At 42.1% G+C, this 19981-nt stretch overlaps 1 protein-coding gene across 1 annotated transcript in view; it reads right to left on the minus strand.

Moving 5' to 3' along the window:
• Positions 1–19981, minus strand: part of col22a1 (collagen, type XXII, alpha 1) — a 291389-nt gene that overhangs the window by 28804 nt on the left and 242604 nt on the right. The window contains exons 44-54 of the mRNA XM_048529285.2: positions 19386–19499; positions 15010–15063; positions 13035–13088; positions 12135–12188; positions 10570–10623; positions 7888–7941; positions 7249–7302; positions 6919–6972; positions 5270–5314; positions 3411–3464; positions 1127–1180 (exon numbers count right to left, since the gene is read on the minus strand). Of these exons, the coding sequence (XP_048385242.1) occupies positions 1127–1180; positions 3411–3464; positions 5270–5314; positions 6919–6972; positions 7249–7302; positions 7888–7941; positions 10570–10623; positions 12135–12188; positions 13035–13088; positions 15010–15063; positions 19386–19499 (645 nt within the window). The remainder of the gene's footprint in view (positions 1–1126; positions 1181–3410; positions 3465–5269; positions 5315–6918; positions 6973–7248; positions 7303–7887; positions 7942–10569; positions 10624–12134; positions 12189–13034; positions 13089–15009; positions 15064–19385; positions 19500–19981) is intronic.

Below are 19981 nucleotides of genomic sequence, written 5' to 3' on the forward strand. Positions count from 1 at the left end.
AATGTTTACCCGAGGTCTGCCAATAACCATGACGAGCTTTGTGCTAAAAGACAAGTCAAACCAGAAACACTGTGAGTCAGTTAACTTTGACTGAGGAATAGCTTTAAAAGGCAAGATAGGGGTACTGTGTGTGTCCAGGAAGGTCTTCAGTGACTGAGCTCTAAGAAAGCGAGCGGACAGCCCTGAGATGTAGCCTGCTTGAATCTGTTATCTAGGTCCTGATTGCACAATGTCCTTTTAGTATTTCTTGACAATGGGGTGGGTTCAACTATTGTCCTGAGATATGTTGGGTGTCTATGATGGAGGTCTGCAGGAGTAAATGGCAGCTGGAATCACCAGTTCGCTGTTCTGACTTTCGTGTCAGTATTCTCAACATCTAGTTCCTATTTGGTGGATGGTAGATTTGGGATCTGCATACTAATAAACCAAGATTAGGTAGTAATGAGAGTAATAATGTGTAATAGTCCCAGCCATTGGGCCTCTCACTGGCAAGGTTCTCATCTTGACATCCAAAACTCTGATGGGAAATGCCATTTGTCGCTCCAAGAAAGGCCTCGTTTGACTTCTCACATCATTGTCTGAAGTTTCCGGACATTATGCAGAATTTCTACTTGCCTGATTTACACCTAGAAATTACTGTGAAAAATGAGAAGTTATGAAAAACTATTGGGTAAATTTACGTTGGTTTACTTAATGATTTGCTTTTGTCAGCCCATTGGACTAAAATGTGCATGACAGCTCTCATACAAGATGCTAAATCAGTGAAATGGGAGGAGCACTAATCCAATTAAACTGTTGAAAGTGGCATTATGAATCAGTTATGTCACCAATGTGGCACTTGAAAGCAAAAGCCTGAAATTATTCTGCACAATTCCAGTAGGTTTGGATGTTACAACATGAAGAAAACTACTTTTATCTAAAAAGATTGATAGAAGCTTTGCTGCAAAATCTGAGGGAAAGGAGGCACTGGTTGTAAGGGGCTAATGCTTTCAGAAAAAAATTTACATAAGAACTTCGATGTCTAGGGTGTCGGCTAACTTAATACAGAACCAGCTACCAAGACGTTTGAAAACCTTAGACAATAATTAAAGGCTCCCCCAAAGAAGTGAGCGAACACTTATCTTACCTGAATACCTCTTAAACCTGGAGGTCCCTGAGGTCCTGGAGGTCCTTGTTCACCCTACAAATATAAAATATAATTCATAATGAAGCAGACACATACAGAAAAGTACAGTGATGTAATAAGTATGAACTTGTTATTCCATTTACAACCATGCATGTTAAAGGTTACCATGAAGATCTTGCATTTCCTGATTTAGACTAAATTGCTGCTGCCATCAGACCTCACTTCGAACATCAAGTCTCAAACTACTGGTTGCACAGCTATGCTATACCAGCTTGACTCAGCTCACCTAGAAAACCTGACTGAGACCAAAAGTGGATTTGTGGCCCATGCTCTGTCCTGAGCACATAATGTTCGCTTTCACACTAAGAGAATTTTTGACTGAGTACTTTGTTGTTGGGAAAACTGTTGAAATGTTTTCCCATAAGCATGTCATTCACAATCCAGCCTGCATGCATCTTCAGAGCTTATTGACATGCAATGAATGGCATTTAGATTGAGACTTACACTTGCGGTGCCAAGCCATACAAGGCCATGGGCCAAGTGCAGGAAATGAGATTAGAACAGTTTGGGGTTTGTTTTTGGCTGGTGTTGGGCCAAAGGCTTTTATTCTGTGCTGTCGAGCTCGATGATAGTATTGGGCCAATCAATATTGTGAGCAAGGATGAATTCGGAAGATTGATGCATTAAATAAAAAAAACAGAAGCTTTATACATCTACAATTATATTTAGAAAGTCTCATATCAACTTGATTGCAAGTGGAAGATGATAAGTTATACCCCTCTGATTTGTGGATGCGATTGGCCATTTTTGCTCAGCAGAGATTATGCAAACTTTTCTCTTGATATTGAATTGGTTATGTTATGAGGCCACAAAGAGGTTGGTATAAATAACTAAGTGGATGTGAGTTCAAATCCCAACGTTGTCAGATTGAGAATTTTAATTTCATTTTTGAAAATTTGGAAATAAAACATAAGTATCACAAAAAGAGTATAAGCCTGTTGTGGCCAAGAAACTAGTAAATGAATGGGATCTGATCAATCTTTCATTCCACCAAAGTAGCTTAACATTAACTGTCTTTTGAAGTAAGTTATAACAAGTGGCTGTTGAAGCTATTTAAAAGAGATCTTCATCATCTTTTTGGGATATTTAGGAACTGGCATCAGATGCCAGCCTTATCAGTAATACCCACATCCTGAGAAAAAATCTCAGGAGACAATGAAGATTGAAATTAAATTATAGATCGATACCTCTGATTGGGGTGAGCAACAGATGTGGGAGCCTGTGGGATGACATGAAGGTTGAAGAACTTTGTCCCTTGCCAAAATATCTGCTGAGAACAGACAGTGGAATGGTAATAGAAGCTGCTCTGAGAAATCCAGCAGCAAGTGCCATGACTGGCCCAATAATAAATGAGGACAAAAGAAAGGGGGAGAAATGATGGGCTTATTTCGGAAGGTGTCAAGTCTGGTACATTAGAAGGAAGGCTGATGGTATGGAGATGAACACATCTTGAAGGTCGACAGAGTTTCTTCTCATTTCCCAGTGTCACTCCAGTAGGAATAAGTCTAAGATTTGCACAGAAATGGGAGAACTCTAAAGGACTCTATATTGTTTAAGGGTGTGGATGAGGGGAAAGGGATCTTAATTGGGCACTGCATGGCCTAAAGAGAGCTCTCCTGTGTCGATGGACACCTCTGCAGCAACGCTACCATCACCCCCACCTTCCTCAGAAACAAAAACTTGTGGCACCTCTCTCAACGTGCCTCGTTGCCTAATCCCTGTTCCCATTTGCCTTGCTGACAGGGTGATGTATATTTCTGTATATGACTCTTGGCTAGCTGCAATCCTATTAGTGGCCATTGCTGCCAGTGGCATGGCTGACCCTGCTCAGTCTGCAGCTTCTGACAATCTTGGGGGTTAATTCCTTCAAAGGATGGGAGCCTGATGGCAGCTCATTTCCCGACTGATGGACCTGAAACTTGGCTGATGTTGTAACAAGTAGTTGTGACAGAGCTGCTCCGAACATCCACGCTCGTTATCAAGAAGATTGCTATTCTGGTGAAACCCACCCTCCTGGTGTGTGGGCATACTTTGTGTTGTAACAGATAGTAGCATAAATTACCCAAAAATGAGGTAAAAGATGCATAATGATTGCCAATCAAACATGCCTGAGTTCTTAACTAGCTACAATGTCATAGAATGATGCATGCACTGTAAAGGATAACATATTGGAACAATATTTTTAATTCTATTAGGAATACTAAAAGTTATTTTAGAAACTTGCATCTTTCCCAGGTGAGCCCGGCTGGCCTGGTGGCCCAACAATTCCTGTTTCCCCCTGGAATGAAAAGATGGAAATCAGTTTTAAAGGTATTGTACACATTCTTAATTCCTCTTTACATGTAGCTGCAAGAGGATTACCCATCATTTCAGCTCAGACTTGATCCAGGTCTATCAATCAATTATCGATGGCTAAAAAGTTATTTTATAATCACCACTAACTTCCAATGTTGCAACTTTCAATGAGACAACAACACAAGATACTAGCATATTGAAGGACAGAATCAAAGGTTTTAGTATCGCTCCTGAGCTAGATCTGCCATCAAACTGAGCCCCCTGAAGCCATGGACCATATCAATGGACCCAGATATACACTTGGGTGCTAGTCATTCATATTTCACTCAATGAAAATTCATCAGAAGCAACAAGTTATCTGAACTGCTTTTACTTATTTAAAACAAATATGTTGCCCATGAATTTCTGTAAGCTCAAGAGTATTAGTCAAAAACTTAATTCAATTTAAATTGAGATGTTTAAACAGATGGAAGGATTTTACTTTTGGGTTTAGCACTTCAAAGTCTGACTTTGGATATTGGAATTATGGGAAAGTATAATTTTAAGCACTTCATAGCATGTGCTGTTCTTGGAAAGGGCCCAGAGGAAAGTCACATAAATGATCCTCTACCTCTTGATCCACTTACTAATAAAGAGCCTACATATCTCAGCTTAAAGATACTGAGTGACTTGCCCTCTATGGTCCCCTGTGACAATGAGTTCCAAAGATTCACCGTCCTCTGGCTGAAGAAATTTTGCCCCATCTCAATTCTGAAGGGTCGTCCCTTCATCCTGAGTCTGTGCCCTGGGTTCATCTCCCCTACTAGTGGAAATGTCTTTTCCACCACCACTCTATCCAGGCCTTTCAGTATTTCATAAGTTTCAGTCAGATTCCCCCTCATCTTTCTAAACTCCATCAGGTACAGCCGAGAGTCCTCAACCAGCCCTCACATAACAAGACCTTCATCCCTGGGATCATTCTTATTGGCCTCCCCTTGACCCCCTCCAATGCCAGCATGTCCTTCTTTAGACACAGGGCTCAAAACTGCTACAATATTCCAAATGTGGTCTGACTACAGCCTTATGCAGAATCACCAGTACACCTTCCGCACTGGTATTCTAGCCATCTCAAAATGAATGCTAACATTACAATTGCCTTCCTAACAGCCAACTGAAACTGTGTGTTAACTTTAAGAGAACCCTAAATTAGGCCTCCTAGATCATTTTGTGCTTCAGATTTTTGAAGCCTTTCCCCATCTGGAAAATAGTTAATGCCTTTATGCTTCCAACAAATTACACACCCTCCACCTTTTCCCACACTGTATTCAGTCTGCCACTTCTTTTCCTGCTCTCCTAGCCTGTCCAAGTCATTCTGCAACCTGAGATAATGGGAACTGCAGATGCTGGAGAATCCGAGGTAACAAAGTGTGGGGCTGGATGAACACAGCAGGCCAAGCAGCATCTTAGGAGCACAAAAGCTGATGTTTCGGGCCTAGACCCTTCATCAGAAAAATCAGAAAAAAATCCACTGAGAGCCATCTGCCAAACCATTTTAATATATTGCCACATTTTCTGTGGGCCTATATCTTATGCAGTTGCTTATTAAATTAAGTTAAAAACTCGCTGAGGTCTCACAAGTTTGCATTAATTTTTTTCTGACAAAAACATCATTCATTCAGGCTCAGCGGTTGCCCTTTTGAACATATTTGTACATGGTACGATAATAATATGCTAAAATTATAAATGCAGTGCTTAGCAATGCCCCTTTGTATTTCAACTTTCTGCATGATTGATATTTTCAATACTTACTCTTGGACCAATTGGGCCAGGAGCACCTTTAGAGCCTTTGAAGCCCTGTGTCAGAGAGAAGTATAAATCAATAATTCATACAGTTCATTTGATATAGAGATTGTTCCAAATATCTTTCATTTAAACATGGTGTGATATACAACTTTCAAATGTTTTCCAAGCCTTCCCCCTGGCGAAGACAAGTCAAAGGGTCTGGTTATAATGGAAATCTTCAAGTGTTACAATCTAAAAAAGTGTTGTTTATAACAAACTGCTTAACTTTGCATTTCAAGTCAATATTCTAGTAATGTCTGACACCTGAATAGCTTTACTAAGTTCCACATACTGCAAGCTGAGAACGACCCTGCCAACGGCCATGTGTTTTCGAGTGTCTGCTATCATCTCACAGTTTTTCTTAAATAATCTCAATAATGTCTATGGTAAAGAGTTTAAGCCCTTTTTATTTGCCTCCTTAGGTGTATAAGGATTTTCCCTGCCTTGCTTGGCTGAAGAATCAGCACACCTGAACACTGCATAGAGGAAGCACTGAGGATGGCAAGGACATGGAATGTATGCTAGGTGGGGATTTCAGTGTCCATCACCAAAAGTTCCCCAGTAACACCAACACTGACTGAGCTGGTTGAGTCCCAAAGGATATAACTGCTTGAATTAGTTTGTGGAGAGGGACTGGAGAACTGACAGGGGGAAAAAATTCTACTGAACCTTATCCACTTTAATTTATTTGTCCCAGATGCACCCTCCATGACAGTATTAGTAAGATTGATGTAGAGGGGCAGCAGTGTGTACCATCTACAAGATACACTGCAGTAACACTCAAAGGTGCATCTGACAGCACTTTTTAAATCCACAAGCTCTACCTTCTCATAGGACAAGGGTAGCAGAACCACAGGAACATCTTCTCCTGACACATCATCCCTGAGTTGGAACTGTATCATCATTCAACGAATAAAGTTAAATCTTGAAAACACCCTTTCTAACAACTCTGTCGGTGCCCCATTCCTCAGTAATACCGCAGCAGTTTACAAATGCAGCTCACCACCACCTCCGTAGGGGTATTTAGGGATGGGTGGTAAATGCTAATCTTGCTGGCAATGCCCACATCCCACAAAGAAATAGACCAAACCGTCTCCTGGGCCACAAGTAACAGGTAGCTTTCCTATTTATGTTTTGAGTGAGGAACATTTTAGTGCAGGCTCTTGGATCAGGAGACAGTTGGGAAAATTAACGGGAGTGCTGAATTGTGATAAGATTGAAATCATGTAGGTTTTTGATCACTTGCTCTACCTGAATGAGATCTTGTCCGATGTGGTGCCATATAGCACATATGAATTTCAACAACACGCTGCTATCCTTCAGCCAGCATTACATTAGTGCTAATTACAAAAGAAAAGTGATGGTTCCCATCGATCCAGCACTACACAATTTGAATATGCCATTGCACATTGGTTTGGAAACTGGTTGAAACAAAGCAGAAAACTTGACTATAACAGACATGAAATATTAACCATTTTTCTCTTTAGTGATGCTGGCAAACCTGTTGAATAATTCCAGCGGTTTATGGTTTCTATTTCAGACTTCCAGCATCCACAGTGTTTTGCTTTTGTATTGCTCTGAAATACGTTACAAAGTATTAGGCATTCCATACTTACGGGCATTCCTTGAAGGCCACTCCTGCCAGGAGGCCCAGGGTTTCCCGGCCGGCCCTGAAATACAGGAGCCCAGGCTGTTGAATAATGTTTGCCAATTAAATAACAAACCCTCAAATGATTTCCCATTAAAATCAGATAGAATCCAAAACGTAATGTAAATTTCAACAGAGCTTCAACCTCTGCCAATTACAAACATTTGAAAAGAATTTTGGCCATAGGATGACTTGCATTTAAATCATCAAGTGATTTTGTTTCCATTGTGTGATAATGAGTATATCCTATTTGTGGTTACCAGCTGATTAGAATAAAAAGATTGTTTTAGTTTCTTACTGGTTCCCCTGCAGGTCCAGGTTTCCCGTCCTTTCCAGCTTTGCCAGTAAGGCCCTGTGAATAAAACATTAGTTGACTTCTTAGTCATTCCAAGGCACAGAAATCTTCAACTACATTCCTCCTAGTGCTTGTTCACTAATTCCATACATACATAATAAAATGCAACCAGTTGTACATTGACAGCACTGTATGAATTAGCCCTCACTGTTAAGATCCTAAAAGAAAACACTTCATCCAGGAGCATATGCTTGGATGGGAGCAGTAGCTTGAAAAAATCAGCAGATTTTGCAAAGACAGCAAAATTGGTTGGTCGAGAGGAGGAATGAGAATGTGATCACTAAGAGAAAAAGAAGCAGAACTGAGGGACAGCAAGCAAGAAGAAATAAAGCAAAGAATATTTGAGTACCATCAGAGAACAGAGAGGAAGCTGAGGACTAGTGAAACAATGAAAGGCTAAGTTGACTGGATAAGAAGAAATAAAAGAGCACAAGAATTCTTGGAAGCAGAGTCAAAGAAATTAGAGAGGAAACATTTTAGAATTAGTCAAGGGAGAGGCAGGTGGGTGCTTCTGTAAGGCAGGTTTAAGTGATAGAGCTGCCATTTTCCCCAAGCAATACTAGATTGAAAACTACTACTTACAGGTGGCCCTAATGGTCCAGGAGGTCCCGGATTTCCTCGAGCACCTTCCTTCCCCTGGAAATATTCACAGATTCAAGTGTTAATACTGTCCAGAATCATTTTCTTTTTATTAATGGATAATTATACTAAATGATTGGATTGTCTGTTCATTCACACTATCTCACTTCTTTCCAAGTAACATCCCACTTTAGTTGACCCTGCACCTTATATTTGTCAGAGATATGTTATTGCTCGACTGAGTAGGTTCTCAAACAATATCACTACTCAACTAAAATGATCATTTAAGCTAGGCTGTCATTAATTTCTAAAAGTTTCATAAATTATTTTCCTAAATGTGTGTACTATTGTTTGCATCCAATGTAAGCCTGATTGTTATTTGCGTGTGATTTGGATGGGTGAGTGGATGAAACAATGGCATCAGCTTGATGCCTGATCCAGATTCAGGGTCAGACCTTAGCTGACTAATTGTTCTGAGCGAGCAATGTCAGTCGGTCAATTTGCTGATCGAGCAAGGCAACCAGGAAATCGATGGGTGAGGACTTGAGTCTAGATTCAAACTTAAAATGGAGTTTGGAGGAAATCTGGAGGGTATGGATTGATCAGCAATGAGTGGTACAATTTTAGCTTTCCTGTTCTGTCTGAACAAGAGTCATACCAGATTCGAAAAATTAACTCACTTTCTCTCTCCACAAATGCTGCTAGACCTGCTGAGTTTCTCCAGCATTCTGTGCACTTGTTTCAGATTTCCAGCAATCTTAGTATTTTGCTTTTATGCCTCTACAGCCAGAAAGATCCCTTGTGCATTTTAAATAGCTTGACCATTAAAATGAAGCAGGCCCCTGGTAACATTATCAATCTGCACTAACTGTGTCTTTGCATTAGAGAGTTAAATTTTCCTCCCATATCTCCTCAACCAAAGTATTTGTTTTCTTTTTACCAGAGCTGGATGGGACAACTGTAAATTTCCAGTTCTTCCTCTCTCATTTATTTAAAGAAACCTGACATAAACCAGTTATTTAAAATAATACTGTTTTTTTCTCTTCATTTATCCTTAACTCCTCCAAAACATTCACATATGTTACTAGAATGGGAGACTGTCATGGTGTTTTTCACAGTCAGTGGCTGCTTGGTTGAGCTTTGAATTTGCATGGGATTAGATTGTGATGAACTAGGTATAACAGTGTTTCCCCAAAAATGTGCCACAAATCAGCCTAGGATTTGGAACAGGCCCACTTTTTTGTTCTGAAGTTTTCTCCTCCCCATCTAGTCAAATCCCTTTTCTGCTGTTATCCCCTGCCTCTTCTTTTGCTATATTGGTAACTGGATCGGCACTGCTTCTTACTCCCACGAGGAGCTGCAATCATCAACTTTACTAATATCTTTCACCCTAGCTTCGAATTCACCTGGACCATCTCCGACACCTCCCTTTCCTTCCTGGACCTCTCAGTCTCCATCCTTGTAAATTGCTTCAAAACTGATATCTATTTTAAGCCCACCAACTCCCATAGCTACCTAGACTGCACTTCCTCTCACCCTCCTTCCTGCAAGAATGCAACCCCCTACTCCCAATTCCACCACCTCCATCACATCTGTTCCCAAGATGGAGCATTCTACTCCTGAACATCCAGATGTCCTTCTTCTTCAAGGACAGCGACTTCCTCCCTCTGGTGATCAAAAATGCCCTCAATTCAACCTCTTGCATTTCCAGCACTTCTGTCCAAAAACCCCTTCCCCCCAACAAAAATAATGTCAGAATCCCCCTTGTCCTCAGAAATCACCCCACTAACCTCCTCATTCAATGTATCATTCTTCACCACTTCCGCCACCTACAATCCAACCCCACAACCAAAGAGATATCTCCCTCCCACTCCTATCTGCCTTTTGTAGGAACTGCTCTCTCCATGACTCCCTTGTCCGCTCCACACTCCCAACCACCCCCCACCACATCTGGCACCTTTCCTTGCAACTGTGGGAAGTGCTACACCTGCCCCTACACATCCATCCCCCTCACCTCCATCCAAGGTACCAGACAAACCTTTGTTTGGGTTCACATGTATATCTGTTAACATGGTCAACTGTATCCACTGCTCATGTGGCCTCCTCTACTTGGTGAGGACAAACACAGACTCGGAGTTCATTTCCTAGAGAGCATTTGTGCTCTGTATGCGACAAGCAACAACCAGTCACCGACCATTTTAACTCCTCCTCCCGCTCTCTGGTGACATGTCAATCCTGTGCCTCCTCCAGTGTCACAGTCAGGCCACCCGCAAACTGGAGGAGCAGCATCTCATGTTCTGCCACGGGAGCCTACAGCCTGATGGCCTAAACATGGAATTCACAGGTTTTAAAAATCTCTCCTCCCCACCGTCATCCCATGTCCAATCCTCCCTCTCATCCCCGCCTCCTTGAGCTGACACAACCTGTCCATCTTCTCTCCCACCTATCCGCCCACCCATCCCATTGACCAATCCTCACCACTCCCTACCTGCATTCACCTATCACCATCCGACTTACCTTCCCCAGCTCCATTCCTCCTCTCTCTATTTAGTTCCCATCCCCCTTCCCCCTCCTCATTTCTGAAGAAGAGTCCCAAACCAAAACATTAACTTTCCTGTGCCTCAAATGCTGCCTGGCCCTCTGTGCTCCTCCAGCTCCACACTGTGTTATCACAGATAATCTTACCTTCTCTCCTCGTAGCCCTGGGGCACCAGACGATCCAGGAATGCCATCAGCTCCCTAAGGAACAATAAAACTGTGCTGCTGAGCTCATGTCCTTTATATCATTTGTGAAGAAAGGTTTGGCTGCAGGCCCAAAGAAAAGTCTCAGCACAAACCTAATGTGTGTGTGATAATAAAATGTGAGGCTGAATGAACACAGCAGGCCCAGCGGCATCTCAGGAGCACAAAAGCTGACGTCTAGAAGGGTCTAGGCCCGAAACGTCAGCTTTTGTGCTCCTGAGATGCCGCTGGGCCTGCTGTGTTCATCCAGCCTCACATTTTATTATCTTGGATTCTCCAGCATCTGCAGTTCCCATTATCCCTAATGTGTGTGTGACAGGTTTCAAATTTCACACTGAACCAATTCAGACACAAGCAGTTAGAAGTTTATCTATCCTCTAGTGACAGCCTGGGAGGCAACAGATCTTGTAAAATGACAGCTAAAGGCCTCAGAAGGGGGAAGGGGCACAGGGTATTTACAGCCACGGGGGTGGTAGCAGTGGACTAGCCTGTTGACATGAGGTGTGTGGCTAACTGATTTGATGAACTGCCTGGGTTAGGCCCAATTCCCTCGCACCATCGCAACCCCTTTATATCAGAGTGAAGAGGGGCTAGTATCATGTGTGCAGGATTCCAGGGGTTCACACAGTGCCAATATGCTTGGCCTTCCTTTCATGCTGTTTCGTATCCCCCCTCAGCACTAAGATGCCCTCTTCTTCTTGCAGTCTCAGTAGTGTTCACCTCTATTGATGACGCTTCTGAGGCTTCTGGCCTTCTGATGACAGCTGGTGAGTGATGGGTTGGGAGTGGGTAAGGCTGACATCCTCAATTTGACATTCATCCACCAATGGTCTCTTCATTGTCTGCTGTCAACAAAATATTACATAGGTTCCCATCATCTACCTGGTTCCTCCCACTTTTGACCTTGGTAGCCAGATAACCGTGGCTTTGGGAAAATCCTATTCATGGCTTATACACAATGAACAATATAAACCATCAACATTGATCAGTTGTGACTCTGGTGAACATAATGTGAACATATATTAAGTTCAACTGGGGGGCATTGATCACCTTGTTAAGTACTCTGTTGAATGTATTTTAAAAGTTACTCTTATCTCTTCCTCACTTCTAGGATTTCAGCTCCTCCACTGGAGTGATGTGGTTACCACTTTGATATTCCTTTGATCAGTTAGTGTTTTTCATGTGTACAGTAGGCATAAATAGCCTGTACACCTTCTCATTTTCAACTACTTTAACTTAATCATTTTAGTATCTTCACTTTGCCCAAAGAAAAGATGCTGAATTTCCTTACACTTTACTCATTACTTCAGATATCTGAGATTGGGAATCATTCTGGTTGCTGATCTCTGTAGTCTCTCAAAGGCAATATGTCTTTCTGATAATTAGACAACTTAAAGTCTGGATAGTACACCAGAATGAGGTCCAATGAATACCTCATTGAACGAGCCGGAATCTGATTTGTATTAGTACTAAAATGCTATCAGCAAGAGATATTAATTTACACTTACAGGTTGGCCGACAATTCCAGGAGGTCCGGGATAACCAGGCAGCCCAGGACTACCCTAAGGAATTTAAAAAAAAGACACACTCAAGAAGACTATAAGCAAATAGTTGAGAGCAGGAATCACTGATGGTGATCTGAAGTAGCAACCTTATGTGATTTTGAATCAGCCTCAGCCTACAGACACTGACACACAGTGCAACAAAATCTACTAACCCAGAGCTGGCTGACAGCGTTTGATCTTGCAATGGTTTGTACCACACAGGACAGATACTATATTCATCCATTGATCTGAGCTAAAATTGAAACAACCCATAATCAATTTGAAGTCAAAGAATCTGTTGAGCCCCTGAAAAGACATTTCTATCACTTGGACCCTTCTGCTATTGACTACCTTAAATGAGGGGAGCAGATATTAATTTTATAATCACTATAAAATCTAACAGACATTGTGGGAATAATGATTGTCTATAGCTGCTATAATTTCCTGAGGTTTGCTCTTTAACCAAAGCTGTTTGGCACTCATATTCACCATCACTCAACTTCAAAAGAAGTACGATTCAACAGTACTCTCCTTTTAATTTCACCTGTCTCCTAACCCAGGCAACGTCTGCCTTCCTCCTTTTTAATTTCTGAAGGTATGATCATTTTCATTACCTATGGCAGACAGCCTATCCTATCTGTTTGTGCCTGCCAAAGTAGAATCTGGACAACAGACTGGCTTTGCTGAAGATGTTAAAGCAAAACATAGTGAGTCACAAAATCACAAAGTTGAGCAAATCCATTCTGAATTCTGCTTAAAGCATACCTTAATTTCAGATGGAGGTTTACTTTTGATACAAAGTTCAGAAAAAGGTAGGCAGATGGATTAGTTTATGTGATTAACAAACAATTTAAAATAAATTACCTGCTCGCCTTTTTCACCAGATGAGCCAGGCAAACCGCGATCTCCTTTACTGCCCTGATGAATGAGGAAGAAGGGCAGCAGGGTGTTAGATATTGGCTTTGAATGTAGTAATATTTCTGCATTAAGTGGGTAATAAAAGATTGAGGCTATTGATGGTTTACAATGCATCCCTTTATTGGTGCCACTATGGGAGTGATTTGTGCAAATTATATCTGCTGTGGTTAAGTAGATAGGGTCACACATCAACAGTATGCACACCTTTGTGGAAGATATTTTGGTGTTGTGAAATCTTACCAAAGCCAGCTACTGAAGTTGAAGAAATAAACACTCCTCTCAATGAAGAAAGATGAACGGAATTTAGCTTGTTCTATTCAGAGCAGAGAAAAAAACCAACTGCAAACTGAAAATTCCAAGATAGTGAAAGGACTGGACATTGCTCTGGGCTGGGGGAGCGAAGAGCAGCGGTTACAGGTCAGTGGGGATGGGATGCGTGTGCGTGCGCACGCGCGCGCGTGTGTGTGTGTGAGAGAGAGAGAGAGAAAGAGATGAAGAGATCACAGCCTTGTTTAGGTCAACGGGAGGAGGTGAAAACATCAGGATGTAATCAGAAATGGTAAAATGTGGTAAAGAGGTGTAGTTAGGAGGCTGAAGAGAATCTCTTGTGAGGTCACTTCTCCTGGCCAACAAGAAATGCCAAAAAGAGTGGATTCTCAGTGCTTAATTGGCACCAGTTGCTTCAAATATGCTACTGGAAATATTTCACCTTGAGTTTCTCACTCATTCTTAATTTTAAGTTGTGGCAATGATGAACTTATTCGGCCCTGACTGGTGATATCTCATACGTGGAAAGAATCAAATGCAACCCATCTACTCAAGGAAAGGAAGTGTAAAACAGGAAAATATAAGCCAGTTAGCTTGATGTTTGAAGTGGGAACGGTGGTAGAGTTGGTTGTTAAAGAGGTAATAGCTAGGCAGCTGGAAACTTTAAAGATAATTGGGAAGAGTCAGCCTGGTTTCATGAGATGAAAATCATGTTTCACCAGTTTATTACAACTCTTCGAAGGAGTAACATGTGCTGTGGATAGAGGGCAGCATATAAATGTAATGTACTTGAAGGTCTTGGATAAGTAGCTGCATCAATATTATTCTGTAATGGTGTAAGTACTTCACATTAACATGGTTGTAAGATTGGCTTACTGGCTGCATGTAGAGCATATACTTAAATAGGTGTTTGTCTGAATGCCAGAATGTGACAGGCGGAGGCTAATAATGTGAGATGTGTGCAGCAAAGCCAGGTAGTTAATTCTGTAAATGCCACAAAGGTCAGTAGAACGTATGCTGCAAAGAAGACATAAGGAGTTTGTAAACAATATATGTAGGTTAGGTGAGTCGGCAAAATCTGGCAGATGAACTATCATGTTAAATAATATGAAATTATTCACTTGGCAGGAAGAATTAAAAAAAAAGCAGAATGTGACTTAAATGGAGAATGACAGTGTAATTCCAAAATGCTGAGAGATCTAGGCACTCTAGTCTATGAGTCACAAGAGGTTAGTCTGCAGGTACAACACATAATGGCTGGATAAACTGGATTTATTTTCCTTGGAGCCGAGGATGACGGTGGTGGGGTGGGTGGGGTAGCTGATCTGAATGAGGTGTAGAAAATTATGACAGGTAAAGTCAGTGTAGATGGTGAGAATCTTTTCCACATGACAGATACGTCTAGAGAGCACAAGTTTAAGGTGAGGAGTAAGTTGTTTGAGGACATTGGAGGAAAAATTTTTCTCACCCATATTCCTTCCACCCTCTGGAACGTGCTGCCAGTGAGGGTGGTGAAGGGAATAATAATGATGTCCATTTGTGCAGAAGTATTAATATTGACAAGGAGCTAATAGCACTATCAAGGCAGGAAAGGAACAAATCACCAGGATCTTTGATTCAGTGAGGTATATGGTGAATTGCTTGCATTTCATACCGTCATTCCTGCTGGGCCTTGTGGTCCAGGCAGCCCTGATGGTCCCGGTTCGCCCTAAAGTTAAAGAAAGGTTATTTAAGGCCAAACAACAAATTTATCAGTATAAAACTTTACAATTTATTTTGAAGTGGATGAAAAGATGATCATATACCTCCCACAGTTTCATAACAAAATGGGCAATGAAGACTGATGTGCTTCTTCTGATAAAGTAAAGAGTTTTCTGAACTCACTTGTCAACTAAAGTTCTGACTGTTTTCCACCCAATCGCCTTTTACCATATCAATTCATCATTTGGTAGTACAGAGCTTGAATGTAGTTGAAAAGACACATTTCATAAAAGCTTTATGTCTAATATTGATCAGGATAATTCACAAGAATTCTAATTCAATGGGAAAACCTAACTCGCAAGTGCTTGCAAAACTCTAAACATGGTGTGGTTCTGCAATTGTACAACATTAGCTGGATAATCCTGAAGGTACAATGAATTATAATTACAAACATTTTTAGATTATCACTTGGATTCACAGTGTGCAGTTTACACCCAGAAAGAATATGCATACATGCTGCACCTGTTTTAGCTCAGTAAGATAGATCACAACCATTAACTGGGTTTATTTCTCAGGCTAATGGTTTAACTAGACAACCTTCCTGGTTTAAAATTTAAATGATGGCTGGCAGCTAATTGTCAATCAGCAGTAATGGATGCATTCTCCATGGCAACACTTTTATCCGTCAAGGTCCACTGCAGATAATCAGCATCTCCTCTCAGAGAGTATAAATGTTGGTTTTTCCATTGAATTGAATCTGCAACTTCCTGCCTAATGGGCTCCATTCTATGTTGAAATTCATGTTTGAAAAGGCATAGTCAAATGAGCTTCCTTTCTTCAATGTCCAGGTTGAGAGGGAGTTCTCTACTACCGTCCAATGCAAAATAACCTTCACTTGTAAGTATACATGTTGGGAATCTGACAGTTCCACATGCTATACAATTGATCTTTCTGGCCCTGTAAATAGGGCCATTTGTTCACCCTGGAACTTGGTGCTGAAATAGGGTGTACCAAAATCTTCTTCAGGGATAATGGCTACCCGGATCAGATCATTTTTTGCTGAATATCATGCAAACTCATGAAAAGACCCAAAGTGGTTCTGCAAAGTTGCCAATCTATTTCAGATAACTTTGAGGGCAAGGTTTTCCAGAAGCTTGAACAACAAATTAAGCTAGATATTTCACACTGTTACTATGCAGTAGCAACTCAAATACTGTTCATCACTAATAGGATGCCGTGTAAAACCAAAAAGATTTTCCATCTATCACAAAATGAATAATAGGTATTTTAACTTCAGTGCTACTGTGATGCCAGGTATACAGCCTGTACATCTCAAAGACTGGTGGATTATATCAACAATGCATCCCTTCAGCTGTTTTTAAGAAGCAAAGTACTGATTGTAACCAACCAGACCACACTCATAGAACTCACAGAATAATGCCCAACTTTACATGTGACATTTCAGTCATAAAATCCCTATAGTGTGGAAGCAGGCCATTCAACCCACACTGCCCCTCTGAAGAGGATTTCACCAAGACCCACCCCCCACCATATATCCCTGCGTTTCCCATGACTAATGCATCTAGCCTGTACATCCTTAAATACTATGGGTAATTTAGCATGGCCAACCGACATCTTTGGACTGTGGGGAGAAATCACAGCACCCAGAAGAAACCTGCACAGACACAAGGAGAACAGACAAACTCTGCACACACAGTCACTTAAGGATGGGATTGAACCTGGGTCACTGGTGCTGTGAAGCAGCAGTGCTAACCGTTGAGCCACCCTGCCAATCCAACATAAGAACATTTGCTGAATAATCCTGAACATGTGATGAATTACACTGATAACCAACCAAATTTCAGTTGGCTCAGAGTAGGTCTTGCATATACTGGAAGCTACATATAGGTCAATACTTTGGACCTTGGTTTCTGCAGACAGAAATAACTTTTACTTGTTCTTCCATAGCATATGAGTGTCACGGATTTTACAAGTATTTATTTCTCATCTCTAACTGCCTCGAAAATGATTGGCACGCTACAGCATTTCAGTGGGCCATTAGAGTTAACCACATTGCTGGGAATTTGGAGGACACTAATACACAAGAGGGGTTTTTAATCACAATTGACAATGGTTACACGGTTGTCAATAGTTTCGCTTTTAAGCCCACAGTTTTCATTGGTTTGTACTGGAAACTACATATAGATTCAAACATAGGACCCGTTCTGTGCAGACAGAAATAACTTTTACATGTTCCTTCATAGAATATGAATGGAATATGGGAGGAAAAGCATTTTTACACAGCAAGTTGCTAGGATCTGGAATATACTTCTTGTCAGAGATAATAGGAACTGCAGATGCTGGCTATTCTGAGACAACAAGCTGCAGAGCTAGATGAACACCAGCTGTGTTCACCAACACCTTCTACCCCAACCTTCAGCTCACTTGCACCATCTCTAATACCTCTCTCTCCTTCCTGGACCACTCTGTCTCCATCTCCGGCAACAAACTAGAAACTGATATCCAGTTCAAGCCACTTACTCCCACAGCTACCTAGAATACACCTCCTCCCACCCACCTTCCTGCAACAATGCCATCCCCGTTCCCAATTCCTTTGCCTCCGCCGCATCTGCTCCAGGATGAGGCATTCCACTCCCGCACATCTCAGATGTCCTCATTTTTCGAGGACTGCAACTTCCCTGCCTCAATGGTCGAGAACGCCATCGACCGTGTCTCCTGCATTCCCCACAACTCATCCCTCACACCCTATCCCTCCAATAACAACCAAAACAGAACCACACTTGTCCTCACGTACCACCCCGACCAACCTCTGGATCCAACGCATCATCCTCTGACACTTCTGCCATCTGCAATCTGACCACGCCACCAAAAACATTTTTCCCTCCCCACCCTTATGCACCTTCCGGATGGGACCACTCTCTCTGTGACTCCCTTGTCCGCTCCACATTCCCCTCCAGCCCCACAACACCCGGCACTTTTCCCTGCAAATGCAGGAAGTGCTACACCTGCCTCTACACCTCCCCCTTCACCCCCATCCCAGGCCCCAAGATGACTTTCCACATCAAAGAGCTGTTCACCTGCACATCTGCAAATGTGGTATACTGTATCCGCTGTACCCGTGGTGGCCTCATCTACATCGGTGAAACCAAGTGGAGGCTTGGGGACCACTTTGCAGAACACCCATGCTTGGTTTGCACTAGACAACTGCACCTCCCAGCTGCAAACCATTTCAACTCCCCTCCCATTCCTTAGACGACATGTCCATCCTGGACCTCCTGCGGTGCCACAATGATGCCCCCCGAAGGTTGCAGGAACAGCACCTCATATTCCGCTTGGGAACTCTGCAGCCCAATGGTATCAATGTGGACTTCACAAGCTTCAAAATCTCCCCTTCCCCCACCGCATCCCAAAACCAGCCCAGTTCGTCCCTGCCTCCCTAAACTGTCCTTCCTCCCATCTGTCACCACCTCCCACTGAAGCCCCGCCCCCATATCCTACCTACTAACCTCATCCCGCCTCCTTCACCTGTCCGTCCTCCCTGGACTGACCTATCTCCTCCCTACCTCCCACACTACACTCACTTCTACTGCTCCATCCCAGCCTCTTTGACCTGCCTGTCTCCTCTCCACCTATTTTCTCCTCTATCCATGTTCTATCCGCCTCCCACTCTCTCCCTATTTATTTCAGAACTGTCTCCCCATCCCCCTTTTCTGAAGAAGGGACTAGGCCCAAAATGTCAGCCTTCCTGATCCTCTGATGCTGCTTGGCCTGCTGTGTTCAACGAGTTCTAAGCCTTGTTATCTCAGATTCTCCAGCAACTGCAGTTCCTACTATCTCTGACAGGAAGTATATTTCAGGCCCTAGCAACTTCCTGTGTAAAAATGCTTTTCCTCCCATATTTCATTCATATTCTGTGAAGGAAAAGGTAAAAGTTATTTCTGTCTGCAGAGAACGGGGTCCTATGTATGAATCTATATGTAGTTTCTAGTACAATGCAAGCTCACCATACTGTGAGCCCAACTGACATTTCGTTGGTTGTTAGAGTAATCCCTCACTTTTAATGTTTTTGTCATTCATCTGAAAAATCATCTTAAATCAATTCTTGAGGCAATGGGAATACATTCTCCTGTCCAGGGCCTTCACCAAATTTCACACCTCTACCAAATCTTCTCCAAATATTTTAGTCTCTCAGATACTGTTTGGCTTCTCTACTTACAGAGTACTGTCAGTATACATGCAGGCTTTCTTTTGGTCAGTTTTATAGTCAGGATTTTACTCTTCCTCTTGAAGTCTTTTGTATTAGCGTACCATTAGACCATCTTTTCCATCTTTCCCAGGGAGCCCTGCATGACCTTTGCTTCCTTTCAAACCTGGTAGCCCTTGGAGACCTGGTGGACCAGCTGGACAACTTGTGCACAAGTCCTGAGGGAATCAAACAAAGTCAGATTAGAAGGAAAAGCATTACTATACCATTGATCAGACAAGCATCCTAGTTGGAGTGATTTTTTTCTGTTCCCAATCAATTAAAGTTTGATTCCACTGATAAATTACCATAATCCAGTTGAAATTTGTAAGAAAGAGTTGCAAGCAATTTGATGGAACAGGTCATTGACAGTGCTATCAAGTGGCATTTGCAAAGGAATAACTTGCTCACTAACATTCACTTAGTTTGTGTTTTACCAGGGCTACATGGCTCCTAACTTTGATTCAAATGTAATAAAAACCACTAACTTCATAGCTGACATGACAGTGGCTGCCTTGACATCAGTGTTGACCAAGTATTGCATCAGGGAAACCCTGCAAACTGGAGTCACTAGGAAACAGGGAATAAACTCTCCATTAGTTGGAGTAATACCTCACAAAAGAAAAGAAAGATGGTTGTGGCTTTTTGAAGTACCGTTCCT

The sequence above is a fragment of the Stegostoma tigrinum genome, chromosome 5, assembly GCF_030684315.1.
Source record: "Stegostoma tigrinum isolate sSteTig4 chromosome 5, sSteTig4.hap1, whole genome shotgun sequence".
In the NCBI taxonomy this organism is placed as follows: Eukaryota; Metazoa; Chordata; class Chondrichthyes; order Orectolobiformes; family Stegostomatidae; genus Stegostoma; species Stegostoma tigrinum.